We start from the raw sequence: 21536 nt of genomic DNA on the forward strand, positions 1-21536 counted from the left end.
GCACGGCTACTTCACCTGTGAGGCTCTCAAGACACTGATGGATAATTCTGCCTGTTCTATTGATTGAACATCCATGTCTTGAGGTCCTTCCTGAATTGTTGGAGTGATGGTGAGGTTCTGAGGTGCAGCAGGAGGTCATGACCACAAGATGAGAGAAGGAGCGGCCTCCGCTGTTTGTCCGGCAGATGTAACGGGTGGCGGCGAGTGATCCAGATCTGAGTTTCCTGGTGGACTGGTGAAAGGTCATACTTTAGTTGAGGTAGACATGTGTTTCATTGTGTAGTGTCTTGTATGCATGGGTGAGTAGCTTGTTCTGGCATGTCTTCATGACTGGTAGCCAGTGGATTTTCCTGAGTTGAAGGGTTATGTGCGTCCATCTGGGGTGGTTGAGGATGATCCTGGCCTCTGTGCTCTGGATTGTCTGGAGCTTCTTCTAGAGTTGGTATGTAATTCCTACGTAGAGGGGATTGCAATAGTTGAGTCTGCTGGTGACCAAAGCCAGAGAAACGGTTTGCCTGGTGTTGGTCGGGAGCCATCTGAAATCCTTCCTTAGCATACGAAGCATGAGGAAGCAGGCCATGGAGACTTGTGCTGATTTGCTTCTTCATGGATAGCTGGCTGTCAAAGATGATGCCAAGGTTGCAGGTGTGTTTGGTGGATATCGGGTTGGGCCCAGCTCAAGGGGGCCACCATTTGATGTTCCAGTGTGTGTACCTGCCTTTCCTGAAGATAAGTGCTTCTGCCTTTTCGATGTTGAGTTTGAGAAAGTTGTTTTTCATCCAGTCAGCAACACCTTTCATGCATCTTTGAAACGTGTCTTTAATGGTTCTTGGATTGTTAGTAAGAGAGAGGATGAGTTGGGTGTATTTGGCATAGGAGATGATGTTGAAACAATGGCTTGCGACAATGTTATCTAGGGGAGCCATGTATGTGTTTTAAAGAGTTGCGTTGAACGATGAACTTTGAGGTACACTGCTGGTGATGTTCTTAGGGATCGAGGAGTAGGGAGGGAGGATGATTTTTTGCATTCTACCTGTGAGATAAGATGCAATCCATGTGAGGGCTTCTCCTTGGACTCTGATATGGTAGAGTCTGTTGATCAGTGTTCAGTGGGATATGGTGTTGAAAGCTGCTGAGAGGTTGAAGAGGATGAGGGCTGCTGTATCTTCCTGGTATAGCAGCATTCGGATGACAGTCTCACCGGTATCCATATTGGAGGCAGAAACATCGGTATTATAGCCTGAATTTATTTATTTAAGAAGTTTTATATAGCGCTAGCCTGACGGGAAGGTATTGGAGCGCTTCACAACATATACAGAGCATTGCAAAATTAAGCAAACATAATACAGTAAAGCAAGTATCCCAAGCTCACCATTTGGGTGGATAGTCACGAAACTGCACCGTATCCAGAACAGGAAGCATCTGAGATGGAGTCATGTGTGACTTAGGCACATTGAGAGTGAACCCCAGCGAGAAAAGGAGGTCTGCCATAGTCTGGAAGTGGGAGATGACAACATGGCAGAAGTATGAATCCTGCAAGTCCAACACTACCATCCAGTCTCTCAGTTGCAGGGTAGACAGGACTTGAGCAAAAGTGAGCATTTAGAATTTCTTTTTATTGAGAAAGAAATTGAGACAGTGCAAGTCTAGGATAGGACAATGACCTCCCTCCTTTTTGGGCACCAGAAAGTAGCAGAAATAACGATCACGACTCACTTCTGCTATCAGAACCCTCTCTATGGCTCGCTTGGCCAAGAGAGCCACCACTTCCTGGCAGAGCAAGGATAGATACCCTCCACTGTCAGCCTGTCGCAAGTGGGTGGCATGAGAGGAGGGGACGTTACAAAGGGGAAGTAGTAGTCCCTTCGGACAAGATGAAGAACCAAGCAGTCTGATGTTATCAACCTCTAGTGGGGCAGGAAATTGTGTATCCTGCCTTCCACTAGATGTCCATGATGGTAGGAGGGCAAACTAAATGGGTTTGGAGGATGCGGTTGCAAGTGAGAGTTGGACAGGCCAAACCTCTGGCAGCCCGACCCATAGGGTTTGTGAGTACCACGTCGTCAGCCCTGCAGAGGCTGGGAAGCTTCAATCAATCAATCAGGAGTTTGTTAAAGTGCGACTACTCACCCGTAAGGGTCTCAAGGCGCTAGGGGTGGGGGGGTGGGGGGGTGCAGGTTCCATTCCATCAAGGAGGGGGTCTGTGGAAGAGCCAGGTTTTGAGGTTTCTTGCGAAGATGGGGAGCGATGTTGTCTGTCTGAGGTGGAGCGGAAGGGCGTTCCATGCTTTGGCCGCGAGGAAGGAGAAGGAGCGGCCTCCCGATCTGGTCTTTCTGGTGCGGGGGACCACGGCGTAGGAAAGCTGGGCTGATCGTAGGGTCCTTTAGGGTGCGTGGAATTTGAGTCGGCTGTTCAGGTATGCTGGTCCGGTGCCGTGGAGGGCCTTGTGTGCGTGGGTGAGCATCTTAAAGGTGATTCTCGCCTCGACGGGGAGCCAGTGGAGTGTGCGCAGGTGCTGGGAGATGTTGCAGTGTTTTGGCAGGTTGAGGACCAGTCTTGCGGCGGCGTTCTGGATGTTCTGTAGCTTGCGGATGAGGTTTTTGTTTATTCCGGCGTAGAGTGCGTTGCCGTAGTCGAGTCTGCTGGTGACCAGGGCGTGAGTGACTGTCTTTCGGTGTTCGAGGGGGATCCATTTGAAGGTCTTACGAAGGAGGCGGAGGGTGTGGAAGCAGGAAGATGAGACAGAGTTGATCTGGCGGTCCATTTTGAGTTCGGAGTCCAGGATGATTCCCAGGTTGCGTGCGTGGTCTGTGGGGATTGGCGGGTTTCCGAGGGCGGTGGGCCACCAGGTGTCACTCCAGGCGTCGGGGTTTGGGCCCATGATGAGTACTTCTGTTTTGTTGGTGTTTAGTTGAAGGCAGCTGTTTTTCATCCATTTGGCGACGGCTTCCATGCCTTCTTGAAAGTTGCGTCTGGCGGTGTTGGGCTCGTTGGATAGGGAGAGGATGAGCTGGGTGTCGTCTGCATATGACACGATGTTGAGTCCGTAGGTTCTGACGATGGGGGCAAGTGGAGCCATGTAGACGTTGAAGAGCGTCGGGCTGAGGGAGGAGCCCTGGGGGACTCCGCAGGTGATTGGTGTGGGGTCCGAGAGGAAAGGGCGGAGTCTGACCCGCTGCGTCCTGCCGGAGAGGAAGGAGCAGATCCAGTTGAGGGCCTTGTCCTGGATTCCTGCATCGTAGAGTCTGCGTATTAGGGTGCGTTGGGAGACTGTGTCGAACGGCGCTGATAGGTCGAGGAGGATGAGGGCTACTGTTTCTCCTTTGTCCAGTAAGGTGCGGATGTCGTCTGTTGCAGTGAGGAGGGCGGTTTCCGTACTGTAGTTTTTTCTGAAGCCGGATTGGGAGGAGTCGAGGATGTTGTGTTCTTCAATGAATGTGGCGAGTTGGCTGTTGATGGCTTTCTCAATGACTTTCGCTGGGAACGGGATCAGGGAGATGGGTCTGTAGTTTTTGAGGTCGGTGGGGTCCGCTGAGGGTTTCTTTTGGAGGGGGTTGACCTCGGCGTGTTTCCAGTCGTCAGGGAACGAGGCGGTCGCCAGGGAGCGGTTGATGGTTTGGCGGAGCATGGGTGCGATGGTGTTGGCGGCTCTGTTGAAGATGTGGTGGGGGCAGGGGTCCGTGGGGGCCCCTGAGTGGATTGACTTCATTGTCTTCAGTGTGTCTTCGGTGGTGAGGGCTGTCCAGTCATCAATCGCTGGTTTCCGGGTGTCGGGGGTGGTTGGTGAGGGTTCAGTGTGTTGGTTGTCTTCGTCGAAGTTGTCATAGATGCTCTTGATTTTGTGGTGGAAAAAGATGCTGAGTTTGTCGCAGAGGTCTTGTGAGGGAGGGATGTCGGTAGACTCGCTGGTGGGTTGGGCGAACTCCTTGATGATGCTGAAGAGTTCCTTGCTGTTGTGTGCGTGGGTGGAGATTCTGTCTTCAATCGCTTTTTTCCTCGTTTCTCTGATGAGTTGATGGTGGGCGTTGGTGGCGGCTCTGAAGTTGTTGTGGGCTTCTGTGGATTTGGTGTTTCTCCAGGCCTTTTCAAGGCGGCGGCATGTGCGCCTGGACTCTCGAAGTTCGGTGGTAAACCATCTGGCTTTCTTGGCAACGGTATTGTTTTTCTTGAGGGGGGCTATGGTGTTGGTGCTGTCCGAGATCCATCTATGCAGGGTTCTGGCTGCGGTGTTGGGGTCGTCGTTTTCCGCGATGGTTGGGGTGGAGTTGTTGAGTGAGGAGGTGAGCTGGTCATCGGTGATTTTGGTCCAGTTTCTTTGTGGAAGCAGGTGCTGGTGTCTGTGGATGGTGGGTGTTCTGAAGGTGAAGTGGACGCAACGATGGTCGGTCCATGGGAGTTTGGTGGTGTGGCTGAAGGTGATGGAGTTTCCTGTAGTGAAGAGGGGGTCGAGGGTGTGTCCTGCTGAGTGCGTGGGCTCGGTCACGATCTGGCAGAGTCCAATGTTGTGGAGGTTGTCCAGGAGGGATGTGGTGTTGGGGTCCAGTTGATTGTCGAGGTGGAAGTTGAGGTCTCCCAGCAGGGTGTAGTTGGTGGATGCGATGGCCTGCGGGGAGATAATGTCCGTGATGGAGTTGGCGAAGGGTCCGCAGGGTCCAGGGGGTCGGTAGATGAGGGTTCCTCGGAGGGCGGCAGTGGGGCTGGCCGGTATCTTGAAGTGAAGGTGTTCCATCAGTTCTGTGGACTCGTCAGGGAGTGTGCTCAGGCGGAGGCTGGATTTGTGGACGATGGCGATTCCTCCTCCTGGGTGGATGGGGCGGTCCTTCCTGGAGATCTTGTATCCTTGGGGGATGGCGATGGCGATGTCCGATCCCGAGGTGGTGTTGGTCCAGGTTTCGGTGAAGAATGCTACGTCTGGGGTGGTGCTGTCGAGGAGGTCCCAGATTTCTGTTGCGTGTTTGTGGAGGGATCAGACGTTGAGGAGGATGCATTGCAGGGTCTTCGGTTCGGTTGTGTTCTTGTGGGCGGGTTGTGCTGGATCCGTGTTCTTGGCGGTGCTGCAGGTGTGCCGGCAGCAGTGACAGCTGAAGGGTCCATGGGTGTCGGCTGGTGATGCTAGCTTGTAGTTGTTGTTGCAGCCTGGGTTGAGTGCGTGGAGTGCTGCTGGGTCGTAGCGTTGGTGGGGAGGAGGTCCAGGGTTCCTGGTGCTGGTTGCGGACGGGTCGCAGACGGGCGCAGACGTGCTTGCCTTTGACGCGCCTTCGGTGCACCAGCGGCGCGCCCGCAGCCCGCGGCCGCCATTAAGTAGGGGTCGGGGAGGGCTGGACAGCTGGGAGGCGGGGAGGGGAGCTGGATTGGGCAGGTCGTGCTGGGGGGGGCCGCGGGGGCAGCAGCGGCGGGAAAAGGTAAAGGGAGGAAAGAAGGGATAAAGAAAAAAGGGAAAATAAGCAGAGATAAGGCACAAAAGAGCAGAGATGCAGAAAAGAGCAGAAAGGTGAAAGATAGAAAGGGTAAAAAAAAAACGAGTGAAAACGAGTGAAGGAGCAGAGGGAGAGAAAGGGAAAATGGGCAGAAATAAGGCACAAAAGAGCAGAGGTGCACAAAGGTGAAAGATAGAAAGGGGAAAAAAACGAGTGAAGGAGCAGAGGGAGAGAATGGGGGAATGGGCAGAAATAAGGCGCAAAAGAGCAGAGGTGCAGAAAGGTGAAAGATAGAAAGGGGAGAAAAACGAGTGAAGAAGCAGAAAGAAAGAAAGGAGACAGAGGTCCACTGGACCACCAGGGATGAGGCGCAGGGAAACCTGCGGGTGGAGGAGGGCCTCGATCACCAACACTGAAGAGTGCAGGGGCAGGGGCACCTCACTTAATGGTGGAGCTGCGAGGGTGGGAGAGCAATTTCACTGACAATGAGTCAGTGGTCTTGCTCGCCTGTCCCCGCAGTGGCCGCCATTAAGTAGGGGTCGGGGAGGGTTGGACAGCTGGGAGGCGGGGAGGGGAGCTGGATTGGGCCGGTCGTGCTGGGGGGGAGGGGCCGCGGGGGCAGCAGCGGCGGGGAAAGGTAAAGGGAGGAAAGAAGGGATAAAGAAAAAAGAGAAAATAAGCAGAGATAAGGCACAAAAGAGCAGAGATGCAGAAAAGAGCAGAAAGGTGAAAGATAGAAAGGGTAAAAAAACGAGTGAAGGAGCAGAGGGAGAGAAAGGGAAAATGGGCAGAAATAAGGCACAAAAGAGCAGAGGTGCAGAAAGGTGAAAGATAGAAAGGGGGAAAAAACGAGTGAAAACGAGTGAAGGAGCAGAGGGAGAGAAAGGGAGAATGGGCAGAAATAAGGCGCAAAAGAGCAGAGGTGCAGAAAGGTGAAAGATAGAAAGGGGAGAAAAACGAGTGAAGGAGCAGAAAGAAAGAAAGGAGACAGAGGTCCACTGGACCACCAGGAATGAGGCGCAGGGAAACCTGCGGGTGGAGGAGGGCCTCGATCACCAACACTGAAGAGTGCAGGGGCAGGGGCACCTCACTTAATGGTGGAGCTGCGAGGGTGGGAGAGCAATTTCACTGGCAATGAGTCAGTGGTCTTGCTCACCTTACTGGCTGAGAGGGTAAAGATGCATCTGTAAGCCCCTCCTATGGCCACCACAGGAACGAAAGGCAGACTGGGGAGGGCAAATTGCCATGGAAAGGCCCAAGTACCTGGCTGTAGCTCTTCTATCCTTGAAACACTCCAGCACTAAGTCCACCATCGTCTCTGAAGAGAAGGAAGCCATCAAAGGGCATGTCTATTAGTGATGCTTGGACATCCCTGGAAGAAACAGTTGTCCTCAGCCAGGTGTGGCGCCATAAGTCTAATGAAGAAGACACTGATCTGCCCAGCTAGTAAGTCTTGTCCAGCGCACATTGGATTGGGAACTTCTCTATATCTTTCTCATCTGTGATTGCTTGGGTAAGTAAGGACTGGGTTTCTTACTGAACCACGAGCAGCACCTGCACAACCGAGTCCCATGGCGTATGGGAGTAACAGCCCAAAAGGCAAGCTGTGTTCACAGACCGCAGTGGTAGGCTTGTGGAAGATAATATTTTCTTGTCTAATGTGTCCAGCCTCTTGTATTCCCTATCTGGAGGGGTGGTAGGGAATGCATCAGGATTTACTAAGGATATGGAGACTTGGACCATGAAGGTCTCCAGGGTAGAGTGTTGAGTAAGGAAATTGGGGTCCCCTGAGGCAGGGCAGTGGCGGCGGCCAAATGTCCTGTTCACAGAAGCCCCTGTGTAGGGTTTGGGCCAGTTCCCAAGCAGGACATCTGTAAGTGCTTCATTAAATGTAGTGGCAGTTCAGAGGGCATCACTCCTAAATGAAGCACATCTGTCAAGTTAGTCTTGACTACCACTAAGCGTAGGCTAAGGTCCAGGACTTAACCTCCCTTCTCACCACCAAAGCTCCCTCCTCCATCACCTTGGTAGGGGGGGAAAACTTGCCAGTATCTGGAGAGGTGTCTAGTACACTAGCTTCCGCCGATTCCTCATGCCAGTCCATATTGGGGCCTAGGAGCTGGTATTCGTCAGCGTCCTTCGACCCCTTCCTAAATCAGGCCCTAATTCAGAAGTGTTGCAAGTCAAAGTTTTCCAGTACTGCAAGGTTCGAGCCTGAAGCTGGCTGGCTGAAGTTGAATACATAAGCATCAAGCTCCCTTGAAAGCAGTTTGTTTTGGTGCCAAAGATTCAAAGCAAGATAAAGCTGGATTTCATACCACCCTAGTTTGCCCAACACTGGGACAGATTTGCCCTCATGCCACAGTCCAACATTTTACCATTGCAATTATGTTTTTGGTTCTCAATACAAAACCACATTAGACATTTCCAATGGAAGTTTCTGCCAAAACATAGTGCATGAAAGTAGGTACTTGACCGCATTAGTGTGCTAGGCTGTCAAAAACAGTTCTGTTGATTGCCTCAGGGGTACAGTCCAGGGTTGTTTTCAGCCCAGGTTACAGAACTTTTACAAGAATTTGATGACTAGGCATTTTCCTATGTTGATGACATATGCTTAACAAATGATGACCTTTCAACACAATTGGCTAGAGTAGATCGAATAGTTTTAGGATTTGCTCACATGGGCTACATATTTAGATTTAAAAAAGTAACAATTGCCCATCTCAATGTCCTGTTTTTAGGATACGAGCTGTCAAGTGAAGGCAGATTCCCAGTGACAGATTTCCTATATAAGTGTGCCCTTCTACAACCAACAAACACACTGAAGAAACTCCAACATGTTGGGTTTCCTAAACTTTGGCAGAACTCACATTCCAGACTGCGCAGAGCGGGTAAAACAGTACTATGACCTGAGTCATCCAGAATTTTCAAGTACTCATTGGAAGACTGAACACACACAAATTCTACCTTCAGTACAAGCTGACATTCTAGCTTCTAAAAAGTTACACATAAATGTTAACACCACAAACCTGAGGATCCGTATCATTACGAGTGCATCAGGGTACACCTATGTCACATTCAATGAAGGAGACACTAAATCACATTTACACACCAATGCAGAGATGTGTTTCGCACCACCAGAAAAAAATCTGAGTGCAGTACAGACTGCTGTGGTGAGAGAGAGAGCTCACTGGCTCAGGGAAAACACATCATTGTCATTACGTCAGTACCAGCCCTAGAGGCTGTCACAAAAGCAAGCATTCAAAATGTGAAAGCACCACATCCATGATAGATACAATTGGCCAAATCTCTTACAGTAACAGATGTAGATTCCAGATTTGCCTCTACACTAAATACACATGCATATCTTCAATGCTGACATGAATATCCCCTCTCTAATGAAGTCAGGCCTCTAGGTCAGTATGATTGCATCACCTATACTGATGGTTCTGCACAGCCTGCTGTAGGAACAAAACACCAATACTTTGCAGCCTGCGCTACTGTGACGGTAGCATGGAGAATATGACCACAAAAAACATACACACCGTCACTTGGTGACTGCACAGCACATCTGGCTGCACTAAAAGCCCTATTTTTGGCACTTAAGAATACGGATTCTGGAATACCCACACTCATAGTTTGTGATTCATAGTATTGTGGCCAATTGTACAATTAGTACTTACACCATTTGGGGTCAGAAAGGATCAGGAATTCCAAAGGGTACACATTAAAGCACAAGATGCTTTGGGGACAAGTGACCAAATACAAAGGGTGTTTGCCACTGGCTCATGTAATTCATGCATTGAGCCACCAGAGTGTAGGAATACAAGCTGTAGGGAATTCTATATCTGACAAAGCCACAAAAAGCAGCAATGCAAATTTCTGCAGTCACTACAATTACTCATTCAAGTACGATTATAGATGGAGGCATCATAGCGACTATCAACGCTGCGCACATTGGCACACATCTGCGGAAAGGCTTTCTAACAAAATACTCCTACCAATTAAGTGCATAAAACATTCCATTTGCTCGGATACGCAGAATGGGGGATCAAGTAATACATAATTTGGACCACGGGCTAGGCTTAATCCTAGCTGCACACAAGGGACTAGCATCAGCACATGCAGGGGAGGCAGCTACAATTTCACTATTGCAGCAGCACTATTGGTGGCCAGGTTTTTACAAACAGGCCAAATACTTTGTCCTTAAATGTGACATCTGCCTTCAGTTGAAGGTCTCCACCATAACAGGGTCACTGTAAACAGCTCTGCTGATCTCAGACAAGCCTCTCGCTTGTGTTTATCTGGATCATGGCAGCTCTTTATATTCAGAAGAGGCTTACAAATACATTTTAGTAGCAGTGGATTTGTGCTCTAGATTCCTAGGGGTTTGGCCACAGCAATCGGATTAAGATGTGGGTTCCAGATCTCGACAGTCCCAGTACAGTGGCGGCTAAAACACCATTTAACATCAATGAACATTTGGATGTTTTACAAAACCGGAACGACTTCTGAGGCACCCAGAGTAATGTCAAGCAGAAACATACCACCACTGGAGAAGTGAAGGTCACACTAGCAACTCCTGGTTGGAAAGATCGGGGATCTATTCCGAGAGAAGATCGTGGACAAGAATGACTTTGGACCATCCTACACAGAGCCTGTACCTGTCCTGGCAGTTGAAGGTACCATAAATATATTTTTATTGCCCCTTGCTCGCTCAAAAATAAGAGATTTGTGTTAATAGATCTCATCAAACCACATCTTGTGGCCGGTTCAACACAGTAGACCAAGAGGGTTCCTGGGTTTTTACCTGCTTCCTCCAACTACCCTACAGGAAGTTCCATTGGGAGCTTAGGTCAGCAATGAAGCTTCTTCTCCCAGGCAGGGGACAGCTAACAGGGAGGTTTTGCATCTAACTGTTACCTCAACAACTATGTTACAAGCAAGTTGCACAGAAAGACATATTTCACTACTGCAAACTGACAAAGAGGGTCTTTACTGCAACGTACTACCCTTCCAGTCAACTCCAGGTTCTACAAAGCCTGCGGAGCCATCCAAAATAGATTAAACAGCCTTCCGCTACTTCATCGACTTTGATGACACCTTTTCAGATTCATCTTACCCACCACCATTAACGCCTTGAGATAGATTGTGTGTATTTTACATTTGGCTGAAAAAGACATGCTTTATCCATCTGTGGATATACATTTGGATTACGATTTCGGACAGTATCACCCAAAACGCTCTGCTATTGGACAGGGGAATTTGGTTTTAACACTCCATTCTTCATCACACAAAGAGCAAAGAGACCTTTCCCTAGTGAACATTTCTGTTGTTCCTGTCCCTGATGGAATTGTTTGGGATATGGTATCATTTGACATATTTGGACTGACTGAAATTATGCATATTCCATATGTGTTTAAAATGTCTTTGCATGACGTTATAACTCCTAGTACTATCTCTGATGATTGGGACATTGATCTAGTGCGGCGATACTCATAGTACGGCCCGCGGGCCACTTGCGGCCCCTCATGGAAAACAGCAGCAGTCAAGGACTCGGCGCCATTACTGCTGTTGTGATTCCTCGGGGTCGCATTTGCCGAGAAGAGGTCAAAGGGGCATGTGCAGACAAGTCGTGTCTCGCATGCCCACCTGCGGCCCCTGCCCTCATCTGCCACTGGGAGGTCATAGGCTTGGGTCACAGCAGGAGAGGATTTTAAAAGAAGGCACGCAAGTTGCTGCCTTTCTTTATCTGCCCCTATTTATTGCAAGTGGTTTTGCATATTCATTTACGTGAATGCGACAGTAGATGGCACTGTTGTGACCAATTGTGAATTACTCATCAGCTAAATTTACTTTTCATGCGAGTTTGTTCTCACAGAGTTAACTGGCAGGGCTTTTAGTGGGCCTGGTGTTTCAAAGCAGATGCTGAGGACGGGTAGCTATCGGGGGCTCCATTTTTGCCATCAGGGTGGGGAAAAAAAAGATATTGACTCAGTAGCAGCACTACTGCTCAGAAAGCCTGTGTCCGTTCAAATCGACATATTTTCATTCTTTCAGTCTCGTCATTTCAGACCTGAAGCATTTTCAATATTATATATAACAAAGCCATAGTTTTATTTATCTTATGCAACAGGAAGATAGGAATGTTGGGTTATGTTGCCTATATTCCTCAACCCGAGCTCCCCTGAAAGGTAAAGATCAGCCATGTCACTATATTCCAGGCTGCTAGCATTGGGGTCGTTTTTGAACCTAAACAGTCAGTGGTAAAATCTTCATTGGGGAGTTTTTCATCACTGTGCCTGTCCTGTCTGGTTGTTTATCCACAAACCCTGCAGGAGTCATCTTCGCCTAGCCATACACACTGTAAGACCGATTAATCCAGGGTCCTTGTCCCAACATGAAATAGTAGCACCAACACACTTTGCCAGTAGCTAACACAGTGCCAAAGGCCATGCAGATTTCAGTGTGTCACACTTCAAGAGTACTAAACACAAATGATATGCATGACTTGGACTGCTTACAGTACTCTTGCATCTATTGGAGTTCCAATGCTTCTGGGCAGTCCCCTTCTTATCCAACTCCATTGGTCACATTAGATACCCCTCTTACCTACATTACTACAGAGCACCGTAGAATACGATACCACGTCGCTAAAGAACTTGCATGCTTCGTTGCATTGAGCAGAAGCAACCACTTATTTTTAAAAATGAAGAAGAACACGCCCTCCAGTTCTCCTCACCACACAAAATATTCTTCGAGGAGAGAACTATTCATTTCCTAATTTGAAGGTCACTGATATTACTTCTGGATGGGCTGAGTGAACTCGAGTGATGAAGTAGAGGTGGGTGAGCCTCAAATTAACAGGAAGAGCGGAGATAAGAGAGGGCTCTGGCTTTAAGAGCCCATGCAAGGAGTCTTGAAAATATATGGCTTGCAAATAATGCAACAAGCAGCAAGTTAGACTATAAGGTGCCTTCAAAATTAAAAAATGGCGCTGTTGTGACCATTTTTGCCTTCAGGGTGGAAAAAATATACATATATTAACTCGGTAGCAGCACTACTGCTCAGAAAGCTTTTGTCAGTTCAAATCACCCTGGTTTCTAAGGGTCAGAGAGAAGGTTTTTATCTTAGGTAAAGGGTGCTCTGCTATACGTTAACGCTAATTCTCAAAAAGGGTAGTGTTTCTCAGTGGAGTTGAGGTGCAAAAAGGGTAGGAGGAAAAACCCTATAACCCCCCAATGTACTGCTAACCTTGGCTAACACTGTATCTATAAAACAAACAGATACCCATGCACACTCCAAGATAAATACAAAAGTAAAGTCAGTGCAGACTTGAAGAACGTTATGGAGACAAAAGCATGGAAAAACATACAGCAATAGTTGTAATTATGAGACAAATTAGACTTTGATGTGCAGTGTCTTTTAATGTTCAGACACGGAAAGGACCAGCCGACACGTGTTTCGTCACATGTGGCACAGTCTGCCTGCAACTCTTCAGGGCTGTACAAGTTAGAATAGAAGTTGAAAGGTCGCTCTGTCTGTGATAATTCCGACCGAACAGGGCTCTGGACCGGAAAAATCGTCTGTTCGAAAGGATTGTTTCCCAGCACGAAGTGTCCTTATTGAGTAAATAGGTAAATTGTGATGGGGGTACACTTCAGGTCTTGTGTTCAATAGTGTTTTCTTAATCAGAGAATTCCCGTCGGATAGAGGGAAATGGAAAAAGTTTCAAGGCGAGGGTATGTGTTCTTGGACGGGTGCGTCAACGAAGAACATCCTCTTGCGTGTAAACCGCAAAACTTACTATTGACCACAAGACCTGAAGTGTACCGCCATCACAATTTACCTATTTACTCAATAAGGACACTTCATGCTGGGAAACAATCCTTTCGAACAGACGATTTTTCTGGTCCGGAGCCTTGTCGGGTCGGAATTATCACCGACAGAGCGACCTTTCAACTTCTATTCTATCTTGTACAGCCCTGAAGAGTCGCAGGCAGACTGTGCCACATGCGACGAAACACGTGTCGGCTGGTCCTTTCCGTGTCTGAACATTAAAAGACACTGCACATCAATGCCTAATTTGTCTCATAATTACAACTATTGCTGTATGATTTTCCATGCTTTTGTCTCCATAACGTTCTTCAAGTCTACACTGACTTTACTTCTGTATTTATCTTGGAGTGTGCATGGGTATCTGTTTGTTTTAGTTCAAATCAACATGTTTTCATTCTTTCAGTCTCATCATTTCAGACCCGAAGCATTTACAATATTATATACAACAAAGCCATAGTTTTATTTATCTTATGCAACTAACAACCACTTGGGTCTCCATTTTCGCCCTTAGATAAATCTCAACTCAACAGCAGCTCAAAGCCTTTGCTGTAATTCCAAATAGGCTGGTTTAAGTTCTTTCACAGTCTCATCTTTTCAGAACTGACACATTTTCAATATTATAATTTATTTACAACAAAGCCATAGTTGTTGCTTATTTATCTAATGCAACTAATAACTATTGGCAAAGCTAATAGTCCTGACTTGTTGCAGTTATAATGTTACTGGTTGTATCTGATTTATCTGGATTCAATGACAAACAGCAACATACCAGTAGGGTGGCACACTATGCTAAACAAAGATTTTTGTTTACATGTTTTTAAGCCAAGCCCTTAATTTTATCGGTCATGGCCCTTTGAGAGAACCCTCAGTTTTTTCATCCCACTAAAAGCCCTGTAACCAGGCACTCCATGTCAGTTATGTGTTAATATCGCTGTAGTTTGTTCTAAAAATCTATTTTTAGGTTCTGTTGCGCTTCTGTTAATAGTAGAGAAATACTGCTGTTTAAAGAGAGAGCGACTGACTAGAGATAGTCTGACTGAGAGGGATAGACTGACAGAGAGAGACTGGCTCAGGGTGAGAGACTGACTGACTGACTCAGGGAGAGAGACTGACTGACAGACAGAGAGAGAGACTGACAGAGAGTGACTGATTGAGAGAGAGAGAGACTGACAGAGAGCGACTTAATGACAGAGAGCGACTTACTGACAGAGAGAGACTGAATGAGAGAGAGAGACTGACTGAGAGAGAGAGACTCACTGACGGAGAGACTTACTGGCTGAGAGAGAGAGAGACACTGATGGAATTGGGGTCAAAGTGTGTATGGAGCTATGCAATGCCTCTTCAGATTGCTATTGTCTGCTAATACGAATATATTGTCAAAATGTGCTCTTTGTAGTTACATCTACTTTTGAAATATAGCATTGTCACATTGTCTAATGTTTTGAAACAGGTTAGATTTTTTTTACTTTAGCCCTGCCCCCCCACTGACCCTGCCCCCACTGACCCCGCCCCTACTGGTGTGGCCCTCGGCCACAACCCACACTGTAATTTTGTTCCCCGACAGAAAGTTTGTGAGTACCCATGATCTAGTGCATGAAATGCTAGATGATTACAGCATTCAACTGTATTTAATTCATAGGAAATGTATGAAGGTTCAGCTAATTATGATGAAATGTTCTGTTTTTATCATTATGGTCACCATTTCTTACTCCACGTGCAGTATTTACTTATTCACAATGGGAACAATGCCCTACATCACCACAGGGTAGCTCAAAAGCATTCAATCAATTAAACACTTCTTTGAAACAGTTTTGCCCTGACTTGAACACACGCGGATGTGATGACTGTTTAAAGATCTCTTTTAAAGACATATCCATTGGCCTCAACTCATTTAAATAAACGGATGATTAGCCGATAAAGTTTGCGCAGCAAGTCAATTATCGACATTGCTGATGCTGAGCATGTGCCGAACCTAAACCATTACGTTCCACGGTGACGATTATTGTAATTCCAGGATCTTCAGAAATTGTCCTTTGTCCTGAAGATGGTCTCAACAATGAATATATACAGGAGACCGAAACGTGGACTCACGCTTTTTCTTACCTGGATTTGTAGATCAATTGTATTAAGGAAGGAAAGCGCAGACACTTGTTTCAAAGAAGTGTTCAATTGATTGTTTATCATGTACTTCTTGCAACATTGTTGACATTGATTTTGTACCCTGTTTTTAATCAATGTTTAGAGTATTAAATACAAATTTCTCATATACACCCGCTACCTCTGTTCTTTCTCCCCTGATCACTCATTGTGACTGTTCTATAGTGAATGAGTAATTGTTGTTGCATCTCTGCACTTCTGACCTAAATTGTTTCTGGTCACGAATCACTATTATGAGCTTGAAGGTCTAACTAATATTAATAAAATCCCTTGAAGGTACGCTCACCTTTCTATATTGTTTGCCCGAACCCTCAAGGGTATATTGGGTTGCTCGCTCTTTTTGCTATCACTTAGAGTGGGTGACACAATAGGTGCTGCAGAACAACTAGTAGCCTTTCATTTACATGCTCTTGGTATATGTTATACTACTACACAAGGTACTTACAAGTAATTTGTGTATGCCAATTAGGTATAAGCCAATCAAACCATATTTCAGGAAGTGGGAACACGCACTTTAGAAATGGTTAGCAGTGGTAAAGCTCAGCGAGTCCTAAGTCCACCACAAACAAAATCTGCTAAATGTGGAGGGAAAATCAAAAAGGTTTGGAGGTGACCCTGCAGAGAGCGGTAGTTCAACTGTAACCTACTTTCACTGTCATAGATGTCCACTATTTTCAGCTTACAGCAAAACATGTGAAATGTATTTTCTAATTGTGAACATAACATGCATGTTACATTGTACAACACATTTTAACCATATACCTTTATAGTGGCATTTAAATGTGGTTTCAGATTGCTGCCATCATCCAAGATGATATATTCTGAATTTCCCAAATAGATCACACCACTTTCACTGACTTCAAAACCTGCAACACATTACAGAAAGAAGATGTAGTATCAGCAAATGCTAGGTGTTAAAGGTAATTACATTTTGCACTTTTGTCATATGATGTATTGACATCACTATTATGTAAATAATATTCACTGTATTCTGCAAAAAATAATTAAAAAGTCAGTGAAAAACATGCAACCGGAAAAATGTTGAATTGTTGGGGTCCCTTCTTTTTCCACATATCAAATGTGATATCTCTTACAGAAGGTAGTGACAAAGGTGGCTCTAGTTGAACCACACAAAACTTGAGTATAGTGAACTGCGAAGACTCTGCACTTGGGTTTCATCAGCCTTCTGGGATACCATTGAGGTGAGAAGCAAAGGGGCAGGCCATGCCTAGAAGATCCCCAATTTCTGGTGCTTTGTGGCAGTTTTAAGATCTTCTTAGAGTTTCCTGTTGCTTAAATGGGTGTAATTTCTGATATTTATATGTTTCCCTAGTCTTCATTGCTTGATTTTTCTCGTGAGAAAGTGTCACTCACAGTGGTTACTCATAATTTCACTGAAATTATGAAAATGTGACACATACGCTATCTGAATCCTTGGCAGCTAAGACAACATAAGGTGCTAAGCCACCTCCCCTGTCCCACTGTCAACTCAAATGTCAATGAGCAGGGAGAGATAATCATACAATCCCCACTAAGCGATCAACCGAGGGGTATATTTGTGAGAGGTTTGCGCCATGCTTGCATCGCCCATCATGGTACATGGATGACGCAGAACTCCAAGTCAGATTTTTTATGCCACGCTAAGCCATTTTGCATGGCTTTGAATGGCTTGAAAAATCTGGAGTAATGCAAAGCAGTGCACTGCATTGCATTACTTTGCACAAGGTAGGTGTTCCATGGGCGTTGCGTGGGTGTTCACATGCAACTCCCGTGATTTATGATGCATTTCCAGTTTTTCCAATCCTGATAAACCTGAGAATGCACCAAAAAGATGCGCCTTCACAGGAGAGGGGTAACATGGAGAAATATCTTTATTTCTTCTCATTACTTCCTCTTTCTATGTGTGCAGGAAGGTGTCCCTTCCTGCACAAAAACAATTCTACAGACAACACAGGCTCCCTTGCAAAATAAATCAAGGTTGCCTGTGTTGGTGCTAGGCAGCCCATTGTGTGCCAACGCAGGGGAAAGTATGCCTTAAATACAGCATATTCCTGCCCTTTCCCAGTGATGCAGTGCAGCACAGCAATGTTACTAGCTGCACTGAACCAATTTCTCATAGATATGGCCTGGTAATTAAAGCAGCCCTGTCTCCACCGTCCAACCCTTATTGGTCTAGGGCTACACTCTCTAGATCTCAAATGGAAGAAATACAAATCCACTGTCTGGAGCGCCTGTACCTCAACCTCTATCTTACGCTATGTTTTAGCAGAGGTATCCAACATGGATAACACTAGTCTCCGTGGCCACATGGTCACACTCAAACATTATGGTGTCCTGCTACCACTTACCAGTCATGCAAAATCCACTTGGGAATGTCAATGCTGGATCTGGCCATTCCATTAAAGCAAAACAATACATACAAGTGGCCTGTATGCACCACAGATATCACTGAGCAGGAAAAATGCCTGGTCACTACAATCAAGCAGAAAATTGGTATGCCACCACTTCTTAATGTAGACATGGACGATAGTCGACTACAGAGCATGCTTGGTGCATCACTATCGATCACAGAGGCTTTGGTTCTCAGAAGAATAAAAAAAATCTAGTCCTCAATGCAAATGCATGATTACTCTGGATGCTCAATCACAGGAATACCAAGCCACCAGATAAGCTACAAAGTGGATCACTCAGGACAGGGAGGCAAGCCTGTATAAGCACAAAGGAGACATTCCCACCCCAACACTTTCCATTTGTTTCTCTAGTACATTGGGTGACAAACACCAACACCATTCGATAGGTAAACATTCCCCAGGTTTTACAATCACCTAAAATCTTCGGCTCTTTTTACTGCTCAACTAAAAAAGGGAGAGCGATGCATGAAAGAGGAAGAAAAGTGCCAAGCCATTATATTTACATCCTTGTCCCCTTCCCTTCAGCCACTCTCTGTCAATCAAATACATAGGAAATAACTACAACAGGAGTGGCTGGAGTGTAAGCAACATCTCTCCCACTTTACATTTATTTTTCATTGTTTTACCCAGCCTGAAAGGGCGTCCAAGAGCTCCAAAGAGCAGTGAGTAGTATCAGAAACATTCATTTAATTACTTAGTGGACTTTTAGAGTAAAGAAGAGAAGTGAATAAAAAATACTAATACAATAGCGATTGATTACAGCGTAATATATAATAGCACAGAGTATGCCCTTGTATCTTCAGCATACTCATTCTTTGTACCTGACCTGCAACACACCTTGAAAAAAGAGAACAACCTTTCTTTTCCCATCAAATATGTTCATCGAAGACCATACATACCTGTGAGGGAATCCTTTACTGTGACAGTGAAGTTCATGTTTCCCAAATATAGGTTATCGATGTTTGCCCGAACACTTTTCTCTTCTCTTGGTAAATACAGAACGCCAATCAGTTGCAGTTCAGCATAACTAAAACTGAAATTAGCAGCACCAGAGATCTGCAAAAAAAACACACAAGTTATATTATGAACTACTTTCTTTGTTCTGAGAAGCGGTAATATGGCAAGTAATAGCTTCATTTAGACTTCTTCAAGTTTTGATGGCTAGATGAAAAGGTGTAGTCATTTTGATAGTTATAATGAATTAAAGAGAAGTTGCTTATTTGTTTCCTGAATTTTCATATTAGTGATGGTAGTTGGGTCAGATGGATTTCCGCACCAAGGGAGCAGGGACAAACACATATAAAAGCAAATGTCATGCGTGCAATTCCTAAAGTTTATGAATAGAATAAAAGAGAATCAGTTAACAACCTCAGTGTCTGCACAGAACGCCTGTTTAGGTTAAGCAAGCATGAATCAAGGAGAGTTATTACATCCTTTACTGTGACTGAGTATACGTTTATAGAGCCCATTCACAGAAACGTATGGGGAGGGTAGCTTCTAATGTACATTCTTAATACAATGTTCACACAATCTTATTTGTATCTCCCAATGTAATTCTTCAACAAGTTTGAGATCCTTAAAAAGTTGTTTGATAAACGCAATTATGTTGATGTGAAGCATTAAAAAAGCAACCCAAAGGTGTTTTGTAACATTTGCTTTTTCGCCGCTGTAACTGTAAGAAACAGGACATTAAGACTATGATAATATCAATTTGAATATCCCTCACATCATAGTAAATTGACACTCTGCTCCTAATGAACAAAATCATGTTGTACATAGAGTGCTAAACAAGAACATATTCTTAATGTAAATAATCGATCAAGAAATTTAGAAAAATATTAAACTAGAGCCATATAATAAAACTTCAAAAATCCCTTTGTGCAGCTGAAGACAGTAATATCATGAGAGACCTAGCTTACCCTAGTAAGCTTCTTTGTTAAATTTGTTTTTAACAATTCATAACAAAGCGTGCTGCCGAGGTCTATACAATTTTTAAAAAACCCAGACCCTAAGTTATAGGCCTGAGCTGAAGGCGGATTGGGCTTGCCCATGTTTCCCATTTCTATGCTGCAGCCCAACTGAGAATAACAATAGCGCGATCAAAGGCATAATCAGGGAAGAATTGGATTCACATGGACCATGCAATAGTATGTAGGCCCTTCAGCGACTTGGTTTGGATCGAAAAGAAGTATACACTTGAGGAATCATGCCAGTACCACCCTGCGGGTCTGGGATAGATTTATGCTAGCCAATGAATTTACGACATATATTCCACTTTAATTGGTATTTTTTGCCCTCACCACAGGGTCAGGGGTTTCAGTGTTTGAGGATTGGGAGATTCAGGATGATATCTGACATATCACTGATCCCGGTAAAACCTTTGACTAATGCAAAACAATATCATCTCACTGAGGGGAAATTACTGGGTTACCCACAGATTGGGAACTGGATCACTCACCACAGCATCCGGAAAGGAGCTACTGGGGAAAAGACAAACTTTGAGACACGTTTTCCTAAGTTTCCTAGGTTGCAGCTGTGGTTTTGCAATATCTATCGGTATTGGTTATGCAGGAGGCACCACAGGGTTGGAGACGCTATAAGGAGTGAGAACAAATAATGGACAAGCAGATTTAACATAATAGGCGTGACAGATTCGGTTTAGATACACATTCCTCGTCCACGTTTGTGGAAGGCAGGGCAATTCACTAGAAATTGTGGTTTGATTGGTATTACATTGCCCTCTTCGGATTTCCCTGTTGTTTGTAAGTCCCAGATTTTTGATGGGATGCAGCACCACAGAGGACTCTTCGAATGTGTGGTGGCAATGCCTGGTGATCCGACCCTTCTGGGAGGGTAGGTCTACTATGATCTGGAAGATCTTGGGATATTTGATACCAAAAAGGCTCCGGAGGCGATGCTCCTTGTCTCAAACCGGACATACTTCAGGCAATGGCTAGGTGGGAATGGACAGAGCCCCCCTGAATATTCTGCTTCCACCACGCTGGAGAGCTTTAGGGCTATTAGAATGATAATGACATCCCACTGCCTTGGATAATGACTTTGTTGAAGCCCCTTAATGAACAAAATAGTGCCGGGCTATTAGATAGGATTCCGCTGCAATATGAAACAGAGTGTATGAACAAGGGAATGCTCTTTCTCATACAGTGTGGAGGAGATGGTAAAGTTAGAGCAGTTTATGTACTGCTTTACATACGCGTGGAGCCCCACGGTGTGTTTTGAAAATGGTCTCAGTTGTATAATTGACAAACAGAATTTAAGTTGTAAATAAATGTAGATGAGATAAAGTATGTGTTCCTATGATCAGCTTTACCTCAAAGGTTTTATTGATTGATGATGTGTCATACGGCCATCCTGATAAAAATGTCAGAGTAACATTTCCACTCACAGGTTCTCCATGTCTGTACCTACAAAGGTGTAAAATAGATTTAAATTCTGATCATTATTTGCATGTAATACATACGATGTAGGTTTAACCAACGTTATAACATAATCTTCTACCACCTAAAAGCAGTCACAAATATCAGATCTGACATCAGGATAAACAACCTGGAATTGGGGACACTGAATTGAGGGTTGGAAAAAACATAGTGTCATTCAGCATGTCACAAAATGGTCAAAAGCTTTAGAATAAGATAATTTGTTACCCAAATGCACAAGAAAGACAGCACCACATAAAAGGCGTATATGCACA

At 45.4% G+C, this 21536-nt stretch overlaps 1 protein-coding gene across 1 annotated transcript in view; it reads right to left on the reverse strand.

Annotated features, from left to right (window-relative positions):
* The window catches only part of LOC147707494 (CD109 antigen-like), a 502391-nt gene that overhangs the window by 285657 nt on the left and 195198 nt on the right, over nucleotides 1-21536 (reverse strand). Inside the window, exons 8-10 of the mRNA XM_086926510.1 lie at nucleotides 21156-21249; nucleotides 18724-18880; nucleotides 16176-16279 (exon numbers count right to left, since the gene is read on the reverse strand). Of these exons, the coding sequence (XP_086782636.1) occupies nucleotides 16176-16279; nucleotides 18724-18880; nucleotides 21156-21249 (355 nt within the window). The remainder of the gene's footprint in view (nucleotides 1-16175; nucleotides 16280-18723; nucleotides 18881-21155; nucleotides 21250-21536) is intronic.

This window comes from Lissotriton vulgaris, chromosome 6 (assembly GCF_964263255.1).
Source record: "Lissotriton vulgaris chromosome 6, aLisVul1.2, whole genome shotgun sequence".
Classification (NCBI taxonomy): domain Eukaryota; kingdom Metazoa; phylum Chordata; class Amphibia; order Caudata; family Salamandridae; genus Lissotriton; species Lissotriton vulgaris.